The following is a 26,716-nucleotide window of genomic DNA, read 5'->3' on the forward strand; positions in this document are numbered from 1 at the left end:
GAAAACTGTTGATGAGGGTGGTGGGAGATTCTTGTCATAATCAAGAGGAGGGAGGCATTGGTGCATTCTTGTTCTTAAGTACACAAATGGTTGTTTGGTAATACAGAACTTGAGCACTGCTGAGAAAAGACATTTTGTCAAAGCTCATGCTTGCAAAACCCCAATAAAAGACCGGATTTTCTGCCCCTAATGACGGGTTTTCCCACAACAGAGGTGGCTCTCCATTGATCACCAGCAGGTTATTCCGGTCCCGCTGAATGCAATGGCCATTCGTGTTGCTCATTGGCCACATCACCAGGGAACCAACTGCGAAGGGTTGCCTTCGGGGAGACCAGAAGATACCGCCAGTGGAGAGGACTGAAAAAACGCACCCACAGTATTCAATATTAGAAATGATTCCGTAATTGGACAACATTTGCTAAATAATCCTCAGTGTGGGAAAACGTACGCTGACAACCAAATTATCAATGTCACTGGGCACACAGTGTACGACATTTACATGTACTGGAAGCTACATATATTAATATACAGGACCCTGTTCTTTGCAGACACAAAGAACATGTACACATGTTGCACCTGTTTCAGCGAGATAAAGTAAGGGAAAGGTTCATTCCTCAGGGCAATGCCTTGACCAATCAGAGTCAAGCTGCCTGGTTCAAATATTCAAACAGTGCTTGGCAGTTAACTGTCAGTCACCACTAACTGGTGCATTCTCCATGGCAATGTCCATTTGCCAACCAATCAGCACTCTCTTCTCATTCAGTTCAAAATTGTTATTTCCCTTGACATTGGTATACTTGTGGATTGGATTGGATTGGATTTGTTTATTGTCACGTGTACCGAGGTACAGTGAAAATTATTTTTCTGCGAGCAGCTCAACAGATCATTAAGTACATGAGAAGAAAAGGGAATAAAAGAAAATACATAATAGGGCAACACAGCATATACAATGTAACTACATAAGCACTGGCATCGGATGAAGCATACAGGGTGTAGTGTTAATGAGGTCAGTCCATAAGAGGGTCATTTAGGAGTCTGGTGACAGTGGGGAAGAAGCTGTTTTTGAGTCTGTTCGTGCATGTTCTCAGACTTCTGTATCTCCTGCCCGATGGAAGAAGTTGGAAGAGTGAGTAAGCCGGGTGGGAGGGATCTTTGATTATGCTGCCCGCTTTCCCCAGGCAGCGGGAGGTGTAGATGGAGTCAATGGATGGGAGGCAGGTTCGTGTAATGGACTGGGCGGTGTTCTCTCTGAAGTTTCTTGCGGTCCTGGGCCGAGCAGTTGCCATACCAGGCTGTGATGCAGCCCGATAATATGATTGGCCTGATGAGTGCAAGTTGCAAAGCTTCAACAAAATATATTTTTTCAGCAATACTCTTGTTCTTCTTGGCCTGAAAGGAAACATAAAATAAAGTTATAAAACTTACCTGCATGCGTCTCCTCTGGTCCATTATTTACTTCCAACAGGGTAGGGCTGATGGGGAAGTTAGCACAGCTCCCCGGCTTGAACTAATATTACAATCTGGCCCCGATATTTAAGGTATGATCCTGCTTGCTTCCTCGGGTATCCCTTTCATCTATTGAAACAAGCTAGTTAAGATCAGGGCAGGAAGATAATCATGTCGCTGGATGCAGAAAAAGCATTCAGTAGGGTTGAGTGGAGGTATCTCTTCAAGGTCTTGGAGATGTTTGGGCTGGTCCCTGGGTTTGTGTCATGGGTGCGGTCATTGTACGAGGCTTGTTCCACCAGCATTAGTACGAACACCATGAGTTTGGAGTCATTTCGGCTACATAGGGAGTTGAGGCAGGGGAGTCCTATGTCTCCCTCCTTGTTCACGCTGGCATTTGAGCCATTGCCGATTGCCCTGAGGGTCTCAAATAAGTTAGAGGTGGAGCACAGGATGTCCTTGTATGTGGATGACCTTCTGCTTTACGTGAGGGATCCGCGGCCAGTGATGGGAGGCATAATGAATATATTGAAGAACTTTGGCACCATCCACGGATGCAATGTAAATTTAGGGAAGAGTGAGTACTTTGTGGTCAACACCATTTCTTACTGAGGTTCTTGTTCTTATTTCAGTGTCTTCTAGTATTTTTACCCGAATCATTTTTTCAGGGGATTGAGCAGCTTATGTCGGGTTTCATATGGGCGGGGACCAGTACCAAACAGCGCTCGCCCAAGGTCCCCGAGGCGAAGGGATTGAATCCCAAAGCCTGAGGTACTGGGAATATGCACATTAGAGTAGTAATATGCTCTAATGTGCATGTTTATTGAAAAGTGGGCGGGATTCCCCTTGCAATGTCTCACGAGATTGTGTTGCACCTTGCGAGGCGTTGTGAGCTGTGTAGATCCCGGGAGCGAGGATTAAGCCAATAGGTTTCTCAAGAGGCTTGACAGGATAGATGCTGTGGGAGATGGTGTCGAAGAAGCCTTGGCATACTGATGTTACTACAGCCACAGTGTGTTCTTGGTGGGGTAGGTGAATGTTTAAGGTGGTGAATTAGCTGCCAATCAAGCAAACTGTAATGTCATGGATGGAGTTAAGCCTTTTGAACAATGGCACAGCCTGCCCAAATGACCATGTGTACACTTCCTCACAAACAACCAGGAACTTGTGTCAGAATTGGCAATGCTGTGCCACAGACTCCTAAAACAATGGCCTGTTATAGTCACCGTCATCGATTTATTCCTAAAAATCAATGTCCGAGACCCATCCATCACAATCCTTGGATATGTCCTGTGCTAGCAGCAGGGCAGACACACCAGAGCCAGCAGCACAGTGGTACATAATCAAAAGTGAGGGCCTTGAGAGTCTTCAACATTGGCTCCAGACCTGAAGAAGGAAACTTCTTGCTGATTACCACCTACTACCTGCCCTTCAGCTGATTAATCAGTACTCCTCCATGTTGATCATCACTTGGAAGAAGCACTGAGGATAACAAGAGCATAGAATGTACTCTGGTGGGGGGGAGGGGGGGGGCGGGGTGCTTCAATGTCTGTTACCGAGAGTGGCTCAGTAGCACTAGTACTGATCGAGATGGCCATGTCCTGAAGGATAAACCTGCAAATTTTGGCCAACAACAGGTGGCGAGAGAAGCAACAAAAGGGAAAAACATACTTGACCTCGGCTTCATTAATCTAACTGTTGCAGATGCATCTGTCCATGACAATATTGGTAGTAGAGACCAGTCCTTGTGAAGATTAAGTCCCGTCTTCACAATGAGTATACTCTTTTACCCTTTCTCATGTTGTGTGGTACAATCACTGTATAAAATGAAATAGATTCTAGATATAGCAGTTTTAAACTGGGCATCCATGTGTAAGGCAAGAAAAAGCACATTGAATTCAGAAAGATTCCAGCTCAGTGACTCTTTATTCCACTGACACCAAACATAAGAAATAAACAAAATTTACCTTGAGGAATAAAAAGAAATTTCAAGAACACAACTCCAGAATCAGCAGTTAAGATCTGGCCCCTATCATCTGCTTCGTACTCAGAGCACTGGCTGTACTCTCCATGTGCCTGCCAAAACCATAAGACATAGGAGCAGAAGTAGGCCATTCAGTCAATTGAGTTTACTCCACCATTCAATGAGATCTTAACTGATATGATATGATAATCCTCAACCCACCTTCTCGCCTTATCCCCATAACCATTGATTCCTTTACTGATTAAAAATCTGTCGATTTCAGCCTTGTATATACTTAACGACCCAGCCTCTACAGTCATCCGCAGTAAGGAATTCCCCAGATTCACCGCCCACTGAGGGAAGAACTTCCCCCTCATCTCTGTCTTAAATGGGAGACGCCTCACTCTGAGATCAGGGTGCAATTCAGCTGTTTCATCAAACCTGACCTGGTGTCGGGACAGTAATGTTCTTTGATTGGGCTGATGTTGAATCTTGATATTGTAATGTGAACAAAGAACATTAGACTTTGTTTGCCAAACAGTTATTTATTACTAACACTCCACTAATGAATTACTAAAATGTCTAAGATTAATACAGTATGAAATAATGGTCTAACACTAATTTACACTGAGATACTACAGAGCTACTCCAATATGCGACTGCTACATACTCCTTACGAACACTTTCTCCTTACAGTCAACTAGGAATAGGCAATAAATGCTGGCTTTTCTAGCGAGGTCCATTTTCCAAGAATTAATAAAATATCTTATTCAGTAATAAATGACAGAACTCCTGTACTTGGACAAATCAGTGTGTGACTGCCAGCAAGACTGATATTTAAATTTGCACCTTCTTACTGAAAATGCATTCTCATTGTAGTTTTGAAGGTCCACCAATAAAGGTTACATTTTAATAAGTTACCGATAAATATTTGTGTCCAGAAAATCAGCCTCTCAACGGGGCAAATTGTTGGTAGAACTCTGGTTTGTTAACCTGTAAAATTGTCTGCAGTTTCAACATGAAATCCCTGGTTTCAATCTTTGAGACCCCAGGAAAACTTACTCCTATAGAAGTGAATGAAAGGCAGTCAGTTGCTTCCTGATGTGAATGCTCCAGTTGGCAGATGTTTTTTTATGTATTCTATCTCAACCTGCTTTTTCATAAGCGATATGCTTTGTATCCGTAAGTATTCCACAAGAGTAATGGGAGGAGAGTGTTGTAATATAGGCAAGTCTAGAGATAGCAAAAGCATTTATAGAGAGTTTCAGTTGCAGATGGACTGAGGCAGGGCACAGGCGAATTGTGTTATCCAATTGTAAATGCTGTTGGGAGCAAAGCTCAAGGTCAAACCTGATGTCGAGGTTGCAAACTTTTGGTTCATCCTGAGACAGTGGTCAAGGAGGGAGATGAAATTGGTAAGCAGATATAAGAGGCGGGATTTTCGCAGCCCGGGGCTGGGCCAGAGAATCCCCGCGACCGGCGCGAATCGCGCCACACCGCCCCGACGCCAGCACTCGATTCTTCGCAGTGCAGAGAATTGGCGCTGGCGTGGTTGGCGCGGCGCCGGTCGGGGGCCGCTCTACGCGGCCGGCCCGCCGATTCTCGACTCAGGATGGGCTGAGCGGCCATCGTAAAAATGGCGAGTCCCGCCGGCGCTGTCCACATCTGCTCTCAGCCGGCGGGAACTCTGCATGCAAGGGACGGGGGGGCGGCCTGTGGGGGGGGAGGGAGGGTCCAACCCGGGGGGGGGGGGGGGGGGGGGCTCTGATGTGGCCTGGTGTGCGATCGGAGCCCACCGATCGGCGGGCTGGCCTCTCTGGCTGGGGGCCTCGTTTCTTCCGCGCCGGCACCTGTAGCCCTGCACCATGTTGCGTCGGGGCCGGCGTATTGAAGGAAGGCACTGCGCATGCGCGGCTTGGCACGGATCCCGCGGCGCCCAGTTCGAGCCGGGATCAGCAGCTGGAGTGGCGTGAACCGCTCCAGTGCTGCGCTGGCCCCCTTTGTGGGCCAGGATTAGTCGTCGGATCGGCCCGTTAACGCCATCGTAAAGCGCGCCGGCGTTTACCACGGCGTTGGCACTCTGCCGCAGGATTTGAGAATCCAGCCCAAGGTTTTGTGGTTGGGGCTGAAAGCAATGGGTTCAATCTTCCCAATTTTAATTCGAGGAAATTTGATTTCCCTGCCCAGAACTGGTTTCCGGGCAGTCTCACAACACAGTGAAAGTGGAGAGATTGGGAGTTGCAGGAGGCTTTTGCAGGACTTTGCTTATGGTATTCTGTCTAATACAATGGTGCTATCGCAGAAAAAACAATGAGATCCTTTCAACCTCAACTTACTAGAGCTACTGCAAGGACCAAACAGAACATTCATGTCCTCTAGCAGCAAAGTAACACACTGGTTAGTCAGCTGAAAATAGATCTAAAAAAAACAAATTTCACACATATCTGATCAAAGTCCCATCTTGGACTCATAAGGAATTTAAAATTGCATTCGCACAGCATGAGCCAAGCACTTTATAATCATGCTTTAAATCTAACTTTAAAACTCTTTGCATTTTTTATGAATATTATTTTCCTCAAAAATTCTATTCATGGTTCTTTTAATTTTATGGAAATGAATTGGTGTACTGAAGAATTAGAAAAAAGGTATCTCAATATTTGTTCAAAAATGTACCATTTTTTCTTGCAAATCGGTATATTTGTAATTTATAAACAATGTAGCCATCTTTGATATTCAGTTGCTCAATCTGTAGTCTGCTTAGCCATGCAGCAAAAATATACCATCACACTGGAAAATTAACTTGGGTTTTTACAAACATCATTCCAATGTTTTGAAAGTTCTAGTGGAAATTCCATATAAAGCAAGGCTAGCAAACTTGTTAATTATTTTATCCTCTGATAGCCAATGAATATTTTTTGCTAAATTACATCTTTTGCTTATTGTTTCTCTATCAATGGATATATATGACGTCATACTTACCCATTTTCCTCAGGTTTCACTGCAAAATGCTTAGTCAGCCTCGCTTTAATCTGACAAAAAAATGTTGCAACCTAAATTAATCAATGTGTAGAAACATTTGTACAAAATGCATACTTTTCATCTAATTAATTTAACTAATACTAAAACCAGCTGAGGTTTGTACATGGTATCTATTTTTAAAACCACAGTTTGTATTTCACTTGTTTTGAATCAATTTTTCTAAGCCCAAGATATGACATATCCCTGATTAGATATCCAATAAGTCATGTATATTTTATACTTTATCATACATCCCCAAAACTCCTACTAATTGTTGGATCTAAAAAAAAATTATGAGGCATTACTATCAGTGGAACGGAAAACAGGCAGCTGCATTTTTTTAATATCATAGTAAGGTGGATGGATGTTGCTTTCTTCTAGAAATTTCTTTTCTGTTATTGTTCTCTTAGAGCAGCTGATGGCTGCTTAATGCTCTTTAGTTTTGTCATGCTCTAAAGCACATGCTGCTAGGCCATGATAAGCTTTACAGGAATAAAAACAGCTAACATGTCCGTCAAAGTATTTTATTTTCACATCTTAAAGTATAGGTGGGGCCAATTTATGCAGTTTGAACAACATCAAAGGCTTCTTGCTTTTAAACAAAGGGGTAAAATAAATCTTCAGGCTACCTTTATGGAACTGAGTGAAACAGAAATGTTTTACTCATCAGCTTTGCAGTCACTGGTTTGCCTCAGCTAGAACAAAACTGTTGAAGCATTTAGAGAAAATTAACCCCCCATCCTCGCAGCCAGATGTGACTGGATTCTGATGAATGCACATGAGTGGGCTGAAAAATCAAGAGACTGTGAAATTCCTGTCAGGCCTATACAGTACAGAATGGGCTATTGACTGCTTTCTGTATTCTCTCCATCATTCTTTTTGAACACTGCCATTAATTTCCCCTCCTACTCTGACTTTTTTTTAAATCCCATCAGCTCTCTGCATTACATACCAAGATGCATAAGGCATTAGTGGACTACTACAAACAACAGGGCCTTTACAGCCAAGCATCAATAGCCAGATCCCAGGCTCTCTCGCATGAGAATGCTCAGGAAATAATAGCTGTGCAGGTATGTTGTAAAGGAGTTTAATGGTTTTAAGATTGAATAAGAGAATCTATGAAGTGGGTGCCCAGTATTAAAATTATTGGCATCATTAAAACTTGATACATAGGAAAAAATCTGCAAAAAAGATGTTGTGGACATATTTTATCTGTCTCCTGCCCTTTTATCTATATAGCTAAAATTATAAATTCTTGTTCTTATATTTATTCAAGCACATATAACCCTTTTTTGTTTTTTTAATCTTTTTTATTTACAAAAGATCTCTGTTTTATTACTATTTAAACAAAGAATATAGATTTTGCTATTTAAGCAAGTGACTTTTGGAAAATTTATAACTTGTAAAACTAGTTTGTTCCTTATTTACACAATGTTTATTTTAAAGCTCTAAAAATCCTGAGAAGCAATAACATTTCCTCCTATGTAAGTCAACTTTGCAGCTACCAACTGAATAAAGTTCTATTCTCCAGCTTTTATCTTTTCTGTCCAACAAAACAAAATCATTGCCTGATTAGATTCCAGGTGTAAACTATGGGCTGGATTCTTCCACCCCGCCCGCCGCAAGAACGCCACAGGCAAGACGTGATTGATGGAAAAGTCCTCGGGCAGAATTCTTCGGTCGCTGGGCAGATGCGACCGGAAAATCCCGCCCTATGGATTTTATCTCTTTGATCTCCTCCAATCTTACAACCCTTTGAGACTGCATTTTTCCAACTTTGACCTTTTGCACATCCCTACTTTTCTTTATCCTTACCACTGCCAGTTATATATTTAACTGAATAGGTTCTAAGCTCTAAATTCCGTCCCTAAACTCCTCTGTCTCTCTACCTCTCTTGTTTAATATGCACCTTAGTCGCACTTGTTTGACCAAGTTTTTGGCCACCTGGTCTAAATCTAATGTGGATTGGTGTCAAACCTAATTTGATGATCGTACCTGTGAGTGTTCTTGAAGTATTTTACTATGTTAAATGCACTGTATAAATAGATGTACATGTTGTAATGCAAGAAAATACAATTATAGTAATCATTGTCTGCACTGTTTATGATTCATGAGACTAAATTTTTCTGGGGGGCTTGGAGTCGAGGGGGGAGGGAGGTACAAGGGAACTCAGGACGGAGTCGTGCCAGGATGGCTACCTGACACATTCCCACTGCCTGGGATGTTTCCCAGAGTGGATAGGGACCCAGATCTGCTACTTACTCCACAGGGGCAGACACCAATTAAGTTGTTGACACACCGAATTAGGCCCGATTTGTAGGTGCAATGGCATTCTCTAGCTGGTGTAATACCCCAAGCCCCTCCACCATGTGCACAGACTGCCATCTGCATGGAAGTCACCTACTTGCAGTCGGTCTTTGACCAGGAGTCTCCATGTCCAAAAAAGGAGCCACTGGTGGAAAGGCTGCAGCTGAAGCCCAAATTATGCACAGATAGGGTGAACCCTCTGCTTTGAGGAACCGAACAGCTTCACCCCCTAATAAATTTAACATAAAATGCATGCTCTTTGGGCGCCTCTTCAGGTTCCCTCACGGTTTCCAACCTGCCACATCAGGGCCAACCTCCACTTGTGGGGCTGCTGAGGTTCGACAGCCTTCAGCCTTCTGATTGGGCCCACATCGCTTAATAGGATGCTGAAACAGAGATAGCCAAGTAGGAGGCCACCTCCAAGAAAACTGTGCTATTGGGCGTGCTGCCCGTAAGCGTGGGCTTGGAAAACCCATTTGATTATTACTTTGGGATCCCAAAGCCCATGGGGAAACCCAGCTATCCAGTACTTTGTTTCATGTTTGCAGCAACATATTTCACAGTAGCCCCTTATTTATGAATTGGGCACAATGTCTTTGTGATTATGTTCATTGAACTGTGTACTTCATCCCATGTCCATTTTAGTATTTGTGGGTGTCTTATTATAGGAAAGATAATTATGTAATCAGTAAAGTGGTATCAGAAACATTCACTCTCACTAATTTTAAAACAATCAATGTGAATATCTCTGATATAATGTAAATGATTTTAGAAGAATGTCATCCAGCAGTTTGATTCAATGGGTTGTAAAATTACAAAAAGAATATAAATGGTGAAATTGAGCAGTCAATAACAAATGGAAAAATTACTTCAAAATTCCAAAAGCAGTTGCTATTGCTGCGAAATAATGGACAGTTGTATTGACCAGCCTGTGGTGCCACTGGAATGTCCCCTCGCATCACCCATCTATTCAGTTTCTGATTTAACCAGCAGGAGATCTCTGCAAACATTGGGGTGGGCAAGCAGAAACTTCAAATGTCTCAAACAGCTTCATCTTCATTTGCAATATTATAACAGAGCACAAATTAAATTGAATATCTTTCAAAAATATTATTACATTTTATATGTTATCGTCACATGTGCAAAAGGTAATCTACTTTCACTACATACTGAAATAGCAAAATCTGAAGAATGCATTTAATAGGCTAGGTACTGAAAACCCATTATTTCCCAATATTTGGCCATGAAGGACAAAGGGGACCAACACCCTGGAGAGAAGTAGTACAAAGTAATCTAACCTACGTCTCCTTAGATATACTGTGAAAAACAATCATTCAATGGTTCTCCTCCCTGAGAAATTATTGCCAATCTGTTCAGTTTCTAGTTTAGCCAATAGGAGATCTTTAATGCTTGGAATCCTGTCGCATGGGGATTACTGGAAGGAGAATACCCACTTGGACAATAGATCCAGAAGGTCCATCCTCAGCTAGTTTTGGTTGAGGTGTGCATTGGGATTCTTAGTCCTGAATTCTAATATTGGCACTCAGCATAATTAAAATCTAGCAGTAGTTGGGACATTTCATGATATTGAACACTTGTTAATGAATCAAATGTATATTTGTGTATAGAAACTAAATTGTGACTTTGCAAATCATTGCCCAGTATATAGTTCCCTTCTAGTTCTGGCTATTGTCTGATTTACATGTTTGTTTTGCTATGTGTTTTATTGTTTACTGTGGATGGTATTTTGCTTTTTCCAGTACTTATGCTGCTATTAATGAGTTGTAATTTCTCATTTACTTTTGACATTTATTTATTAAAAGTGTTGACTACTATACTGATATGTGTAATAGTAGAACAGAGATGGGTTCTTCCAATTTCCATCATTGTTAAAGTATTAAATAAAAACATTAATTGTTGGAAATACTCAACAGATTTGGCAACATCTGTGAGATGCGAGAAACAAAATTAAAGTTTCAGATCCTGTCTTTCATCAGTTCTGATGAACGAGCATGACCTGAGACATAAACTCTGTTTCTTTCACCTGGATGCTGCCAGACCAGCTGAGTATTTTCAACAATGGCACTTTCTTACTTTTGGATTGTTAAATTATTGTTCTTTCCTGGGTTTTTATGTAGTGTAACAAATAGACCTTCACATACCCTCCACAGGCAGTGAAGATAAATCAGGTACTGACCCTAGCCTACTTTTACACACTTACTGTTGAGCAGTGAGTGACTTCAGCAGATTTGAGCAAGATCAACTATCCCCTCTCAACAGGAAGAATGTCATAGTATTTACAGTGCAGAAGGGGGCAATTCCGCCCATCGAATCTGCACAGGCCCATGGAAAGATCACCCTATCGAAACTCACACCTCCACCCTTCCCCGTACCCGTGTAACCCCCATCTAACCTTTTTTTGGACACTAATGGCAATTTAGCATGGCCAATCCACCTAACCTGCACCTCTTTGGACTGTGGGAGGAAACCCACACAGACACACGGTGAACGTGCAGACTCCACACAGACAGTGACCCAAGCCGGGAATCGAACCTGGGGCCCTGGAGCTGTGAAATGGATGTGCTAACCACTGTGCTACCATGCTGCCCATAGAAGAATGATACAGGTAAAACCCCAAGGAAGGGATGAAAACAAAATCTCAACAATTACTTTGCTATAATGACCTGCATTGTTCTGTCAAGTAGTGACCTTTTCTCGAATGACACAGTAGTATTTAGACAATTGTTACTCTGCGTTTTGTGATGAAGTGAAAAAAAATACAATTTCCGTCTTGATCCTGGCTCACACTAGAGTAAAGTTCCAAGGTCAGAAGCAGGCCTGGGTGCCTAACATAAATGACCACTGTTCACATGCAAGCTTCTACAGTGGATGTCAATTTGCTGTTTGAATATGAGGGTCTTTGGAGTTTATTCTGACCCTACCCTCACTGAGTGTCCACATACCGGCACACATATTTCCATTTGGATCAATGACTAAAAATAAAATTGTATTTATATAGCATATATTACTACCTCAGGACAGCCAAAAGTGTTTCACTTTTAAGTGTCGTCATTGTTACATAGGGAAACAGTTGCTAATTTTGGACATAGCGAGGTCCCACCAACAGAAGATTAACAGCCTGATAATCTGTTTTAACGATGTTGATTGAGGGATAGAGATTGACCAGGGCACCAAGAAACCGCCTCTTTTATTGTTCAAAGATTCTGTGGGACCTGTTGCATTCACCTGAGAAGACCTTCAAGTCATTCAAAATAAAGTACCTCTGGTAGTGAACATATGAATTCGGAGCAGGAGTAGACCACTCAGCCCCTCGAGCCTGCTCCCCCATTCAATAAGATCATGGATGATCTGATTGTAACCTCAAACCCATGTTCCTACCTACCCCCAATAACTTTTCACCCCTTTATTAATCGAGAATCTATCTAGCTATGCCTTAAAAATATTCTAGACTCTGGTTTCGCTGCCTTTTGAGGAAGAAAGCTCCAGAGACTCATGAAATTCTGAGGGAAAAATATTCTCATCATCGCTGTCTTAAATGAGCAACTTCCTCTTTTTAAACGGTGACCCCTAGTTTTTGATTCTCCAACAAGAGGAAACATCCTCTTCACATCCACCTTTTCAATACCCCTCAGGATCTTAACGATTTCAATGAAGTTTCCTCTTATTCTTTTAAACTCTAGTAGATGCAAACCTAACCTCTCCAACCTTTCCTCAGTAAATCGGGAGGTACTGTGGAAGGTGCTCCAACGATTGGGGACTGGATTCTCCACTCGCTGACGCCAAAATTGGGATCGCCGACTGGCCGGAGAATCCAAATTTGCGGCAAAATTGGAGGTGGCGCCGCTTTCGTGATGCTCCGCCCATCCAAAGCAGCGTACTCTGTGAGTACCGACGGCCTCGGGATATTGCCTGAGGCCCCCCCAATGCTCCGCTCCCGACCGGACGGATTCCTGACGGTGTGGGTCTCTAATGGTCTCACTCTCGTGAACTCCGCGTGGCGGCTGCGGACTCAATCCATGGGCCGATCCGTGGGCAGGGGGGAGACATTATATGGGACTGGGGGAACTATTGGGGGTGGTCCGGGGTGCTGGAGCCGGCCAAAGGGGGGCACTATTTCACGGGCGGGGTCCACGAGTGGCCACTGCCATGCGCATGTGTAGCCACGGACCCAGCAATTCTCCGGGGCATATCGGCAGCTAGAGCCTGGTGCTCTACGCTGCCTTCCTGCTAGCCGCCAGCAAAATGGGGAATCGGTGGCCATTTTACATCAGTTTTTCTGGCGTAAAACATCACCATTCCCACGCCGGCGTGGGGACATAGCCCCAGAATTCGAGAATCCAGCCCAAGATATACAATAAACTTCATCGCAATGCTGGAACTACTTCATGATAATATGAAACATTCCTCAGTATTGCACTGAAATGTCACTCTAGATTTTGTGCTCAAGTCTCTGGAGGGTGCTTGAACACACAGCTTTCTGACATACTAGCAGAGTGCTAACACTCACCATGGCTAGCACCAGAGGAACAGGAACACTGAACTGTTTCCCACTCCTTGCAGGATGATGCTGAGACTATTTATTACACTTTGTAATAGCATGAATTAAATCAACTGACTCAGCACAGAGCAATGATTGAATTTCCTTAGCTGTAATACAGAGTACTACACTACAAAACACAGTAACAAATTACATACTGAGGCATTAAGGGAGCTAAGGACAATAACTTTCAAAATCCTTTGTGCATAGACAGTACGAACAGTTTATTGGACAGTTTCTATCTCTGTTCCTCACTTCCCTAGCTGGGTGAAACATCACTGAAAGGTTAATCTCTAATCATTGAGACCTCTTAAGGTTTTTCCTGATGCCACTTTGAGGGCTGATAAACTGACTGAAAAAAATGCCATTTCAGAAGATCTGAATGAGCAATGCTTTTGATTTTGACATTGATCTGAAAACAGTCGGTCTTTTTTGTTTCAATTTGTAAAACATTGCCAGGTACATTGCTATAATTGTGTATTGCACCATTTCACCTTTTAACATAAAAAACTGAAGAAACTTCACCAAATTAATGTTAAAAAAAACAAAGCTGGACTACTGGACCGAATCACACTTTAGTAATATCAGGCTCACAGTACATTATTCCTCAGACTCACTTCACAGTTCCTGCCCCCAGTTCCAGGCTATCCTGTCTTCCAACCTACACATGAGCACCAGCCCAGTTGTCTTTTAGTCTAACATATTTTAGAATAGAATTAGCTTCTACTTCCTCCAGTAAAAATCAAAATATATTTTAAATGAAAATGAATCTGTAATAAAAATAGATATTTTTTCCTCCTTATTAATTTCTCCCTTTAATTCACCTCACATAATTCTCATTCAACCTGGAAAGCTCTACCCAATGGCGTTCCGAAGCAGCTTTTATATGTTATATTAAAAGTACTCATACATTTGAAAAGTTGAATCTTATAGCCCTAATATGTGCACAATATTTTTTACCCATAATGAACCTAGTGCGGTGATTCAACGGAAAAAAAATCTATGTCTGGTTTTGGAACATCTAGCAGCGTGTTTCTCAGTGGCTGCAGCACCGAGAAAGACCCTGCTATTCAACGGCACTTTGCCATTTTTTGGGGTCTTGGGGGTTTCTCTCCGCCGAGGCCGCACATGAAAGGCTCCACGCAGATCGGGTGCCATTTTGAAAGGCTGCCCCGATCTCGCCCCCTCCCTTTCGACCCCCCCCCCCCTCCCCCAAACCTCGAGGAGGGCCCAGGTAACACCCCCTCACCCCTCTCCACCTGGTAAGGCCGCCTCCATCCTGATCCCTGACATTGCTAACCTGGCACTGGCACTCTGGCGGTGTCCCTGCCAGGCTGGTAGTACCAAGGTGCCCATGTGTCACAGGGAGTGCCAGTGTTGCCACCCTGCCCTACCCCGACCACCCAGGGGTCTCTCATAGCCTGGGAGACCCCCTCCCTCCAGGTGCCATCACAACTGGTCCACATTTGTGGAAACCAGTGCTAAATAGCGCCCTGGCGAGGTCTGCCAGGTGCGGCTGTCAGGTCCCGTGCGCTGGCAGAGTCCCGCAAGTGGATATTTAAATGAGCGTTTGGCTCATTTAAATATGTAGAACTGGATCACACCCATTGAGGCCGAGATCCAGATCACGACATCCCGTGAGACATTTCAAGCCTTACAAATCTCGTGAGAGGCTCACGCGAGGTTCATTGGCCTCGTCCCGACACCAAGTCGGGCACGACGAGGCCACTGAATAACACTCAGTGGCCCTGAATTCTACTATACTTAAATAATTTTAACATGAGCATGGATAGAGTACCAACATTTTATAACAACATTAAATTATTATGATTGGCAAACTGTGAGGAAGAAAGTGGAAGGCTAAAGTAGAACGTGGATGAAGGGGTAAATCTGCGTCACTTCTTCACAAGCAACTGAAGTATATAATGAGGATTTGCCTCTTTGGCCCAAAGTCTGTCCATGTAAAGTATGATAATGGTAGTGATACTGGCCAGCAATGCCGAGAGTCCATCATAATGAACAGTTCTCTCTCAACCCCCCACCCCTACTTGGTCCAAAATTATAGAAAGATTCAGGGTACCATGCGTTATTGCACCTAAGCTGCATGTTAGGCTTATTGTGTTTATTGAACTGGGAATAACTTTTTCTTAAGGCTCCAGCCCACCAAATATAAGCTGAAGGAGGATTGCTTTCAGTTCTCTACCACCACCTAAATTAGTGGTGGAAAGAGGGATACTAAACCACCAACAAAGGAAGGGGAGGGAGGGTGGCAGCGCGGGCGAGACGGACGGGGGAAACAACATGTAAAAAGCTGTGTAAATAAGAAACAACTTTATTTGTAAATATCAGATACGCTTGAGCCGTTACTCTGTGAAAACTGGAAAATACCAATAAAAATACTTCAATTAAAAAATCTCCTAGTGAACACCTTGGGATATTTTACTGTGTTGAAGGTATTGTAGAAATATCACTTACTGTTGTGATTCTGTCCTTGTATCTTGGGGTCATGGGCCTTTAAAAGCCAAGACCAGCATGCAATCCCTCACGGAAGCATGACTTCAGTCTGTGAAGAGTTTTCCCCAGATTCCCACCTACTCCTATTTTGCCAGGGCACCTTGGTACCACACTTGTTCAAATGTTAATCGATTAACAAAAGAATAAATCACATTAACTGGTCACTTATTGTACTGCTGTTTTGCACTCTTTGTTTCGTGTCAATGATTTTTTTTTTAAATTAAATATTTTATTGAAAATTTTTGGTCAACCAACACAGTACATTGTGCATCCTTTACACAATATTATAACAACACAAATAACAATGACCTATTTTATAAACAAAAAATGAATAAATAATAAATAACAAAAATGAAAACTAGCCCTAATTGGCAACTGCCTTATCACAAGTAACACTCTCCAAAAATATAATTTAACAGTCCAATATATAATTATCTGTAGCAACGACCTATACATACTATACAGTATATATTAACAACCACCCCCCCCCCCCCCGATCCTGGGCTGCTGCTGCTGCCTTCTTTTTCCCATTCCGTCTATCTTTCTACGAGGTATTCGACGAACGGTTGCCACCGCCTGGTGAACCCTTGAGCCGACCCCCTTAGGACGAACTTAATCCGCTCTAGCTTTATAAACCCCGCCATGTCATTTATCCAGGTCTCCACCCCCAGGGGCTTGGCTTCTTTCCACATTAGCAATATCCTGCGCCGGGCTACTAGGGACGCAAAGGCCAAAACATCGGCCTCTCTCGCCTCCTGCACTTCCGGCTCTTGTGCAACCCCAAATATAGCCAACCCCCAGCTTGGTTCGACCCGGACTCCTACTACCTTTGAAAGCACCTTTGTCACCCCCATCCAAAACCCCTGTAGTGCCGGGCATGACCAAAACATATGGGTATGATTCGCTGGGCTTCTCGAGCACCTCGCACACCTATCCTCCACCCCAAAAAATTTACTGAGCCGTGCTCCAGTCATATGTGCCCTGTGTAATACCTTAAACTGAATCAGGCTTAGCCTGGCACACGAGGACGACGAGTTTACCCTGCTTAGGGCATCTGCCCACAGCCCCTCCTCGATCTCCTCCCCCAGCTCTTCTTCCCATTTCCCTTTTAGTTCATCTACCATAGTCTCCCCTTCGTCCCTCATTTCCCTACATATATCTGACACCTTACCATCCCCCACCCATGTCTTTGAGATCACTCTGTCCTGCACCTCTTGTGTCGGGAGCTGCGGGAATTCCCTCACCTGTTGCCTCGCAAAAGCCCTCAGTTGCATATACCTGAATGCATTCCCTTGGGGCAACCCATATTTCTCGGTCAGCGCTCCCAGACTCGCGAACTTCCCATCCACAAACATCTTTCAGTTGCGTTATTCCTGCTCTTTGCCACATTCCATATCCCCCATCCATTCCCCCCGGGGCAAACCTATGATTGTTTCTTATCGGGGACCCCCCCAAGGCTCCAGTCTTTCCCCTATGCCGTCTCCACTGTCCCCAAATCTTCAGTGTAGCCACCACCACCGGGCTTGTGGTGTAGTTCCTCGGTGAGAACGGCAATGGGGCTGTCACCATAGCCTGTAGGCTAGTCCCCCTACAGGACGCCCTCTCTAATCTCTTCCACGCCGCTCCCTCCTCCTCTCCCATCCACTTACTCACCATTCAAATATTAGCGGCCCAATAATACTCACTTAGGCTCGGTAGTGCCAGCCCCCCCCTATCCCTGCTACGCTGTAAGAATCCCTTCCTCACTCTCGGGGTCTTCCCGGCCCACACAAAACCCATGATGCTCTTTTCAATCCTTTTAAAAAAGGCCTTCGTGATCACCACCGGGAGGCACTGAAACACAAAGAGGAATCTCGGGAGGACCACCATCTTAACCGCCTGCACCCTCCCTGCCAGTGACAGGGATACCATATCCCATCTCTTGAAATCCCCCTCCATCTGTTCCACCAACCGCGTTAAATTTAACCTATGCAATGTGCCCCAATTCTTAGCTATCTGGATCCCCAGGTAACGAAAGTCCCTTGTTACCTTCCTCAACGGTAGGTCCTCTATTTCTCTACTCTGCTCCCCTGGATGCACCACAAACAACTCACTTTTCCCCATGTTCAATTTATACCCTGAAAAATCCCCAAACTCCCCAAGTATCCGCATTATTTCTGGCATCCCCTCCGCCGGGTCCGCCACGTATAGTAGCAAATCGTCCGCATACAAAGATACCCGGTGTTCTTCTCCTCCCCTAAGTACTCCCCTCCACTTCTTGGAACCCCTCAACTCTATCGCCAGGGGCTCAATCGCCAGTGCAAACAATAATGGGGACAGAGGGCATCCCTGCCTTGTCCCTCTATGGAGCCGAAAATATGCAGATCCCCGTCCATTCGTGACCACGCTCGCCACTGGGGCCCTATACAACAGCTGCACCCATCTAACATACCCCTCTCCAAAACCAAATCTCCTCAACACCTCCCACAAATAATCCCATTCCACTCTATCAAATGCTTTCTCGGCATCCATCGCCACTACTATCTCCGTTTCTCCCTCTGGTGGGGCCATCATCATTACCCCTAACAACCTCCGTATATTCGTGTTCAGCTGTCTCCCCTTCACAAACCCAGTTTGGTCCTCGTGGACCACCCCCGGGACACATTCCTCTATTCTCATTGCCATTACCTTGGCCAGGACCTTGGCATCTACATTTAGGAGGGAAATAGGTCTATAGGACCCGCATTGTAGCGGGTCCTTTTCCTTCTTTAAGAGAAGCGATATCGTTGCTTCAGACATAGTCGGGGGCAGTTGTCCCCTTTCCTTTGCCTCATTAAAGGTCCTCGTCAGTACCGGGGCGAGCAAGTCCACATATTTTCTATAGAATTCGACTGGGAATCCATCCGGTCCCGGGGCCTTTCCCGCCTGCATGCTCCTAATTCCTTTCACCACTTCTTCTACCTCGATCTGTGCTCCCAGTCCCACCCTTTCCTGCTCTTCCACCTTGGGAAATTCCAGCCGATCCAAGAAGCCCATCATTCTCTCCCTCCCATCCGGGGGTTGAGCTTCATATAATTTTTTATAAAATGTCTTGAACACTCCATTCACTCTCTCCGCTCCCCGCTCCATCTCTCCTTCCTCATCCCTCACTCCCCCTATTTCCCTCGCTGCTCCCCTTTTCCTCAATTGGTGTGCCAGCAACCTGCTCGCCTTCTCCCCATATTCGTACTGTACACCCTGTGCCTTCCTCCATTGTGCCTCTGCAGTGCCTGTAGTCAGCAAGTCAAATTCTACATGTAGCCTTTGCCTTTCCCTGTACAGTCCCTCCTCCGGTGCTTCCGCATATTGTCTGTCCACCCTCAAAATTTCTTGCAGCAACCGCTCCCGTTCCTTACTCTCCTGCTTCCCTTTATGTGCCCTTATTGATATCAGCTCCCCTCTAACAACCGCCTTCAACGCCTCCCAGACCACTCCCACCTGGACCTCCCCATTATCATTGAGTTCCAAGTACTTTTCAATGCACCCCCTCACCCTTAGACACACCCCCTCATCTGCCATTAGTCCCATGCCCATTCTCCAGGGTGGGCGCCCTCCTGTTTCCTCCCCTATCTCCAAGTCCACCCAGTGTGGAGCGTGATCCGAAATGGCTATAGCCGTATACTCCGTTCCCCTCACCTTCGGGATCAATGCCCTACCCAGCACAAAAAAGTCTATTCGCGAGTAGACTTTATGGACATAGGAGAAAAACGAGAACTCCTTACTCCTAGGTCTGCTAAATCTCCACGGGTCTACACCTCCCATCTGCTCCATAAAATCTTTAAGTACCTTGGCTGCTGCCGGCCTCCTTCCAGTCCTGGACTTCGACCTATCCAGCCCGGGTTCCAACACCGTATTAAAATCTCCCCCCATTATCAGCTTTCCCATCTCCAGGTCCGGAATGCGTCCTAGCATCCGCCTCATAAAATTGGCATCATCCCAGTTCGGGGCATATACGTTTACCAAAACCACCGTCTCCCCCTGTAGTTTGCCACTCACCATCACGTATCTGCCCCCGTTATCCGCCACTATAGTCTTTGCCTCAAACATTACCCGCTTCCCCACTAATATAGCCACCCCCCTGTTTTTCGCATCTAGCCCCGAATGGAACACCTGCCCCACCCATCCTTTGCGTAGCCTAACCTGGTCTATCAGTTTCAGGTGCGTTTCCTGTAACATAACCCCCGTTATCCGCCACTATAGTCTTTGCCTCGAACATTACCCGCTTCCCCACTAATATAGCCACCCCCCTGTTTTTCGCATCTAGCCCCGAATGGAACACCTGCCCCACCCATCCTTTGCGTAGCCTAACCTGGTCTATCAGTTTCAGGTGCGTTTCCTGTAACATAACCCCCGTTATCCGCCACTATAGTCTTTGCCTCGAACATTACCCGCTTCCCCACTAATATAGCCACCCCCCTGTTTTTCGCATCTAGCCCCGAATGGAACACCTGCCCCACCCATCCTTTGCGTAGCCTAACCTGGTCTATCAGTTTCAGGTGCATTTCCTGTAACATAACCACATCTGCCTTAAGTTTCTTAAGGTGTGCGAGTATCCGTGCCCTCTTTATCGGCCCGTTCAGCCCTCTCACGTTCCACGTGATCAGCCGAGTTGGGGGGCTTCCGACCCCCCCCCCCTTGTCGATTAGCCATCACCTTTTTCCAGCTCCTCACCCGGTTCCCACGCAGCTGTATCTCCCCCAGGCGGTGCCCCCCCCCGCCCATCCTCTCCCATACCAGCTCCCCCCTCTCCCCAGCAGCAGCAACCCAGTAATTCCCCCCTCCCACCCCCCCCGCTAGATCCCCCGCTAGCGTAATTACTCCCCCCATGTTGCTCCCAGAAGTCAGCAAACTCTGGCTGACCTCGGCTTCCCCCCGTGACCTCGGCTCGCACCGCGCGACGCCCCCCTCCTTCCGGCTTCTGTATTCCCGCCATGATTATCATAGCGCGGGAACCAAGCCCGCGCTTCTCCCTTGGCCCCGCCCCAATGGCCAACGCCCCATCTCCTCCACCTCCCCCCCCTCCCCCCATCACCACCTGTGGGAGAAAGAAAAGTTACCACATCGCAGGATTAGTACATAAAACCCCTCTTTGCCCCCCACATTCGCCCCACCACTTTGTTCGAACGTTCTTTTTAATAACCCGCTCATTCCAGTTTTTCTTCCACAATAAAAGTCCACGCTTCATCCGCCGTCTCAAAGTAGTGGTGCCTCCCTCGATATGTGACCCACAGTCTTGCCGGTTGCAGCATTCCAAATTTTATCTTCTTTTTATGAAGCACCGCCTTGGCCCGATTAAAGCTCGTCCTCCTTCTCGCCACCTCCGCACTCCAGTCTTGATAAACGCGGATCACCGCGTTCTCCCATTTACTGCTCCGAGTTTTCTTCGCCCATCTAAGGACAATTTCTCTATCCTTAAAACGGAGGAATCTCACCACTATGGCTCTGGGAATTTCTCCTGCTCTCGGTCCTCGCGCCATCACTCGGTATGCTCCCTCCACCTCCAACGGACCCGCCGGGGCCTCCGCTCCCATTAACGCGTGCAGCATCATGCTCACATATGCCCCGACGTCCGCTCCCTCCACACCTTCAGGAAGACCAAGAATCCTCAGGTTGTTCCTCCTTGCGTTGTTTTCCAGTGCCTCCAACCTTTCCACACATTGTTTCTGATGTGCCTCCTGCGTCTCCGTCTTCACCACCAGGCCCTGTATGTCGTCCTCATTCTCGGCTGCCTTTGCCTTCACGACCCGAAGCTCCCGCTCCTGGGTCTTTTGTTCCTCCTTTAGCCCTTCGATCGCCTGTAGTATCGGGGCCAACAGCTCTTTCTTCATTTCCTTTTTGATCTCTTCCACACAGCATTTCAAGAACTCTTGTTGTTCAGGGCCCCATGTTAAACTGCCACCTTCCGACGCCATCTTGGTTTTTGCTTGCCTTCCTTGCCGCTGTTCTAAAGGATCCACTGCAATCTGGCCACTTTCTCCTCCTTTTTCCATCCGTATCCAGGGGGGATTCCCTTCTGGTTTACCGCACAGTGTTTTTAGCCGTCAAAATTGCCGTTGGGGCTCCTATCAAGAGCCCAAAAGTCCGTTTCACAGGGAGCTGCCGAAACGTGCGACTCAGCTGGTCATCGCCGCACCCGGAAGTCGTTTTGTGTCAATGATGGCCGCCACATTTGCAGCACGGGTAGTACAGTGGTTAGTATTGTTGCTTAACAGCGCCAGGGACCCAGGTTTGATTCCCGTCTTGGGTCACCGTCTGTGCGGAGTCTGCACGTTCTCCCTGTGTCTGCATGGGTTTCCTCTGGGTGCTCCGGTTTACTCCCACAAGTCCTGAAAGAATGCTTGTTAGGTTAATTGGACATTCTGAATTGTCACTCACTGTACCCGAACAGGTTCCAGAGTGTGGCGACTCGGGGATTTTCACAGTAACTTCATTGCAGTGTTATTTTAAACCTGCTTGTGACACTAATTTATTATCATTAAAAATAAACTTAGTGGGGGAAGATGAGCAGAACTGGATGGCAGTCAGAAATGGCACATGGAAACAAAGATGTAGTGACTAGATCTGTTTCTATGTCACCCATCACTTTTGTAGGATCAGGAAGCGGACATCAGTCGTGATGGCCACTTGGGGGTCTTGAAGGCCATTGGAACCCCCGACTGGTCGGGGACAGGGCAGGGCAGTATCCTGGCACTCTCCCTGGCACCCAGGCATCCTGACAGTGCCAACTGGGCATGTTATGATGCCCAGATGGCACTGCCAGGGTGCCCAGGGCCCTTACCGGGTGCCGGGTTGACAGAGCCAGGGTGCCCGGGTGCCAGATTGACACTGTCACAGGTCGGGCCGGAGGGGGGCCATACCCATGAAAGGGGGTTAAGGGGAGGTATGAAGGGTGAGGGGGTAAAGGGGTGATATGAAAGGGCCTCATAAAAATTGGTGGTGAGGAGGGGGGTCCTGAAAGGGGGGCCCTCAGCTAACTCATAGCGGTGTCCTCACTTGCGAGGGAGTAAAGCGTATGTCTCCGGGGGTGGGGGCGGCGGGGGGGGGGGGGGGGAGGTGGCATTGCCCATGGGGAGGGAATGTGGGGGACCCTCAAGCTCACTTGGAGATTGGGACAGCCTTTCAAAATACACCCCTATCTCTGAGGAGCCGGTCTTGCTGGCAGGTTCAGCTCCCACTGCTGAAAAGCGGAGACCCTCCCCCACCCCCACCCCGAGGCCAAAAAAACGGCAAAATGCCATTGAATAGCGGAGTGTTTCTTGGCACTGAAGCCACCGAGAAACAGCCTGCTAAACGCATCCAAAACCAGACATAGATTTTTTTACATTCGTTCGTGCCCTGAGAAATTTGGGGGGAGAATATTGTCCATGGTGACGACGCTGATAGTGACCTTCAAAGTGACCACAGCATTCAGTTTTTACAATTTCCTTTTCAATGGTAGATAGAGATCATCTTTCAGTCAGAGGAGCCAGGATGCAAACAATTGAGGCTGTCTGCGTAGCAAACTGCAGTAAATAAAGAACTTGCATTCGTAAAGCACTTTGTCATACCTTCAGGGCTTTCAAAGTGCTTTCGAACCAACTGATTATTTTGAAATTCAGTCACAGAGGTAATGCAGCTAAATGTGATAACCAACCCACATGCAGCAAGGACCTAAAAACAATAAATGAACAGTTGACAAGATTATATTTTTAGTGGTATTGGTTGAAGGAGAAATACTGATCAGTGTATCGAGAATTCTCCACTCTTCTTCAAATATTAGCATGGGATTCTTCATATCCATGAGAACAGGCACTTGGGCTTTAATATAAAAAATCCCATTGGAAACAATGGCTTGTAGTGTGTTTGACTTCAAAATATGTTCTAAACACTTCAGAGCAGTGTTATCGAACAAAATTTGTCACCAAGCGGCTTGAAAAACTATTCAGACAGATGACCAAAGTTTTGGTCATAAAACTAGGTTTTAATCAGTTTCTAAAGGAGGAGAAAGGTGGACAGAGTTATGGAGAAAATTCCAGAGTGTAGGGCTGAAGATGCTGAAAGAACAATTGTTAAAATCAGGAGATGCCAAAGAGGCGGAATTGGAGGAGTGCAAAGATCTCAGAGGGTTGTGTGGCTGAAGGAGGTTCCAGAGAATGGGAGCTAATGTAGTTCAACGAGCCCAGAGGTAATAGGTGAATGGGATTCGGTGCAATTTAACAAATGCGCAGCAGAGTTTTGGATGAGTTCTATTTATGGCGGGTGGAAGATGGAATTTGGATCAAGAGAGCATTGGAATAGTCAAATTCAGAGGTAACAGAAGGCATGAACATTGGCTTTATCATTGTGAACTGAGATGGGGTGGAGTTGAACAATATTGTAGAGGCAGTGAATATGGTCAGAAGCTCATCTCCAGGTCAAATACCCCACTATCTGTCATATATTTAAGTTATAGCTTAGAATATGTGCTCAAGTTATAGATTGGTTCTTGAACTCTGAACCCTCTGAGTCAGAGATCAGAATGTTGTCAGTTGAGACAGACTGACACACAATATACTTTTGGAAAAAGAATGGGAAGATTAGAAATGAACTAACATTTACCAGGAAAAAAAGTTTCTAAGTTTAGAATATAGGTGCCATCCATGGATGGGTAAATTGTAGTCACCAAAAGTTTCCGGTTGAATACGCTTGCTAGTTTATCCACAATATCACTCTTGTGCACAATTTCTACACCATTAAGAGAAAATAGCAGTCTTTCACTAAATCAACTGTGAATTGCAATTCAGAGGCAGATAAATACCTGAAATAGCACCAGTAAGGCACAGCTAGCTGTTTACTCAACAAAATTGCTTAATGAAGAAAGGCAGTTTTACAGATCAAGGGCTACAAACCATTCTGGAAGGGCTCAGGAAGAAGAGGGAGATACAGAATAATGTTAATTTAAAATTGACTTTAGTTGTCTATGGTTGAAACAACAATACCACTCCATATGCTTTGCCTGCGATCAGTTGATTTTTTGCCATAATTTAAAACCATCTTATTCAGATATGTTGATGGTTCTCGATGCATAACATATGGCAGAATGGTGGGTGTCAAGAGTAATGGAAGGACTACTGTCTTGCTGGTTATTGCTACCTTTTCACAATTGCCACAGGATTTTGACAATGAAAAACTGAAATAGAAAATAAGAGTAACCCTACATTGTGAAGGGGTCCTCAAAATCAAACAATTTTCACTTTTCCTTGTGCACTGTTCCATTAACATTATGGAGATCAACTTCTTTTCAATGCCTTTTTGTTTTAAGTACAAGTTTAAAGTGTTGGGAGCAAGTCCAAATTGTGGCAGCTTACTCTTTCCACATGATAACCATTTAGGAAGAGCAGTAGGTTTAGTGTCAGATTATTTGAAACAAAACACAAGGACAAAAGAATAAAACCGAACCAGTTCCAGTTGCCATTATTTACAAAGAAGAAATGTGTGCCTGTGCTTAATTTAATAATTGGGTTGACTATTTATTTGGCATTGCTTGCAGTATAAAGTAATATTTGAAGGAAAAAGTGATTTGGCCATGGTTACTTGTCCCTCATAATAATGTTGCTATAGCATTGCTTAGAAGATAAATAAAATTGTGACGTGGCACAACGGTGTTCCTGAACACATTCTTGGATTCTGGGTAAATCCTCTTGAGAATGTTATCCTCTTACTATGCCACAAAGCTTCACCACCCTTGCTGTTAAGTTGTATGTTGAGAACTTTTTGTAACATGAAAATTCTGAGAAACACAGCAGATAGCAGGACGTAGGGGCTGATGGAGGGATGGGGTTGTACAACAAGGCTACTTATGATTGGATGAGACACATTACATGTTGTTTCAAGATATCAGTATTGCATTTGACAATAATTCCATAGAACCGCAGAACTCCTACAGTGCAGAAGGAGGTCACTCAGTCCATTGAGTCTGCAATGACCCTCCGAAAGAGTACTCCACCTAGGTCCACTCCCACGCCCCATCCCCATAACTCCACCTAACATGTACATTTATTTTGTTCACGAAGGGGCAATTTAGCACGGCTAATCCACCTAACCTGCACATCTTTGGACTGTGGGAGGAAACCAGAGAACCCATAGGAAACTCAATCCGGTTTTAACATGAGTTTTGTTGCATCTGTCCTTGAGTTCCATAGGTAGCTTTGATTTCCACTCTTGGTTCCCTTTCGAATAAGGATGACACAGATTGAAGCTATCAGATGAAGGCAGCATTGGGACACCCAAGCAGATATGGCCTTTCATGATCATTTGCTTGTGATGTAATTCCATACCATGTTTATATTTACATAAGACTTTATTTGTGTCAGATGAGTTCAACATTATGTCCAGTGGCCCTAATGGCAGCATGAATGCAGATGATGACTCATTACATACATCGGAAAGATGAAAACACCAGTTTGAGAAAATGAAGCACTTTCAACCTCTGTGAAGAACTTTGTAACTTTCAATGTTGCTGTGACGTTAGGAGAAGTATTCAATACATGAGACATGAATGACTCAGGTAGACAAAAAGAAAAACCAAGAAAATCCTGAAGACACTGCAGGATACGAGGAAAGGAAATCTTCCCTATTACTCCTAGGGTAGGACTTTCACTTTCTGTAGATATTGGTATCATTTCAATGCTTGCTTTAGCTTGAGGCTTGTCCACTGCAGTCAATGGGATCATGATGTCAGCTTGAGAAAGTAGGATTGCATCATAATCAACAATAGAATAAACTTCCGTGCCTGGGCCTATATGAAGCTCCTGCGTAGTACTCTTCAGTAGTGGAAATTCTGTAGTTCGGGCCTCTGCTTCTTTATTGAATGAAGATTTGAGTATATCCATGACTTTCTGGTGAGATCCAAGTATGAGCTGCAACTTGCACTT

At 45.1% G+C, this 26,716-nt stretch overlaps 1 protein-coding gene across 3 annotated transcripts in view; it reads left to right on the top strand.

The window, feature by feature from the left end:
* ccdc178 (coiled-coil domain containing 178) overlaps nt 1-26,716 on the top strand; it is a 564,802-nt gene that overhangs the window by 407,429 nt on the left and 130,657 nt on the right. For 2 of the 3 annotated variants that reach the window (XM_072467840.1, XM_072467842.1), the window contains one exon: nt 7,363-7,497. The exons of the other annotated variant lie outside the window; for it this stretch is intronic. In XM_072467840.1, coding sequence (XP_072323941.1) covers nt 7,363-7,497 — 135 coding nt within the window. The remainder of the gene's footprint in view (nt 1-7,362; nt 7,498-26,716) is intronic. 3 annotated transcript variants of the gene reach the window in all.

The sequence above is a fragment of the Scyliorhinus torazame genome, chromosome 11 (genome assembly GCF_047496885.1).
Source record: "Scyliorhinus torazame isolate Kashiwa2021f chromosome 11, sScyTor2.1, whole genome shotgun sequence".
Lineage (NCBI taxonomy): Eukaryota > Metazoa > Chordata > Chondrichthyes > Carcharhiniformes > Scyliorhinidae > Scyliorhinus > Scyliorhinus torazame.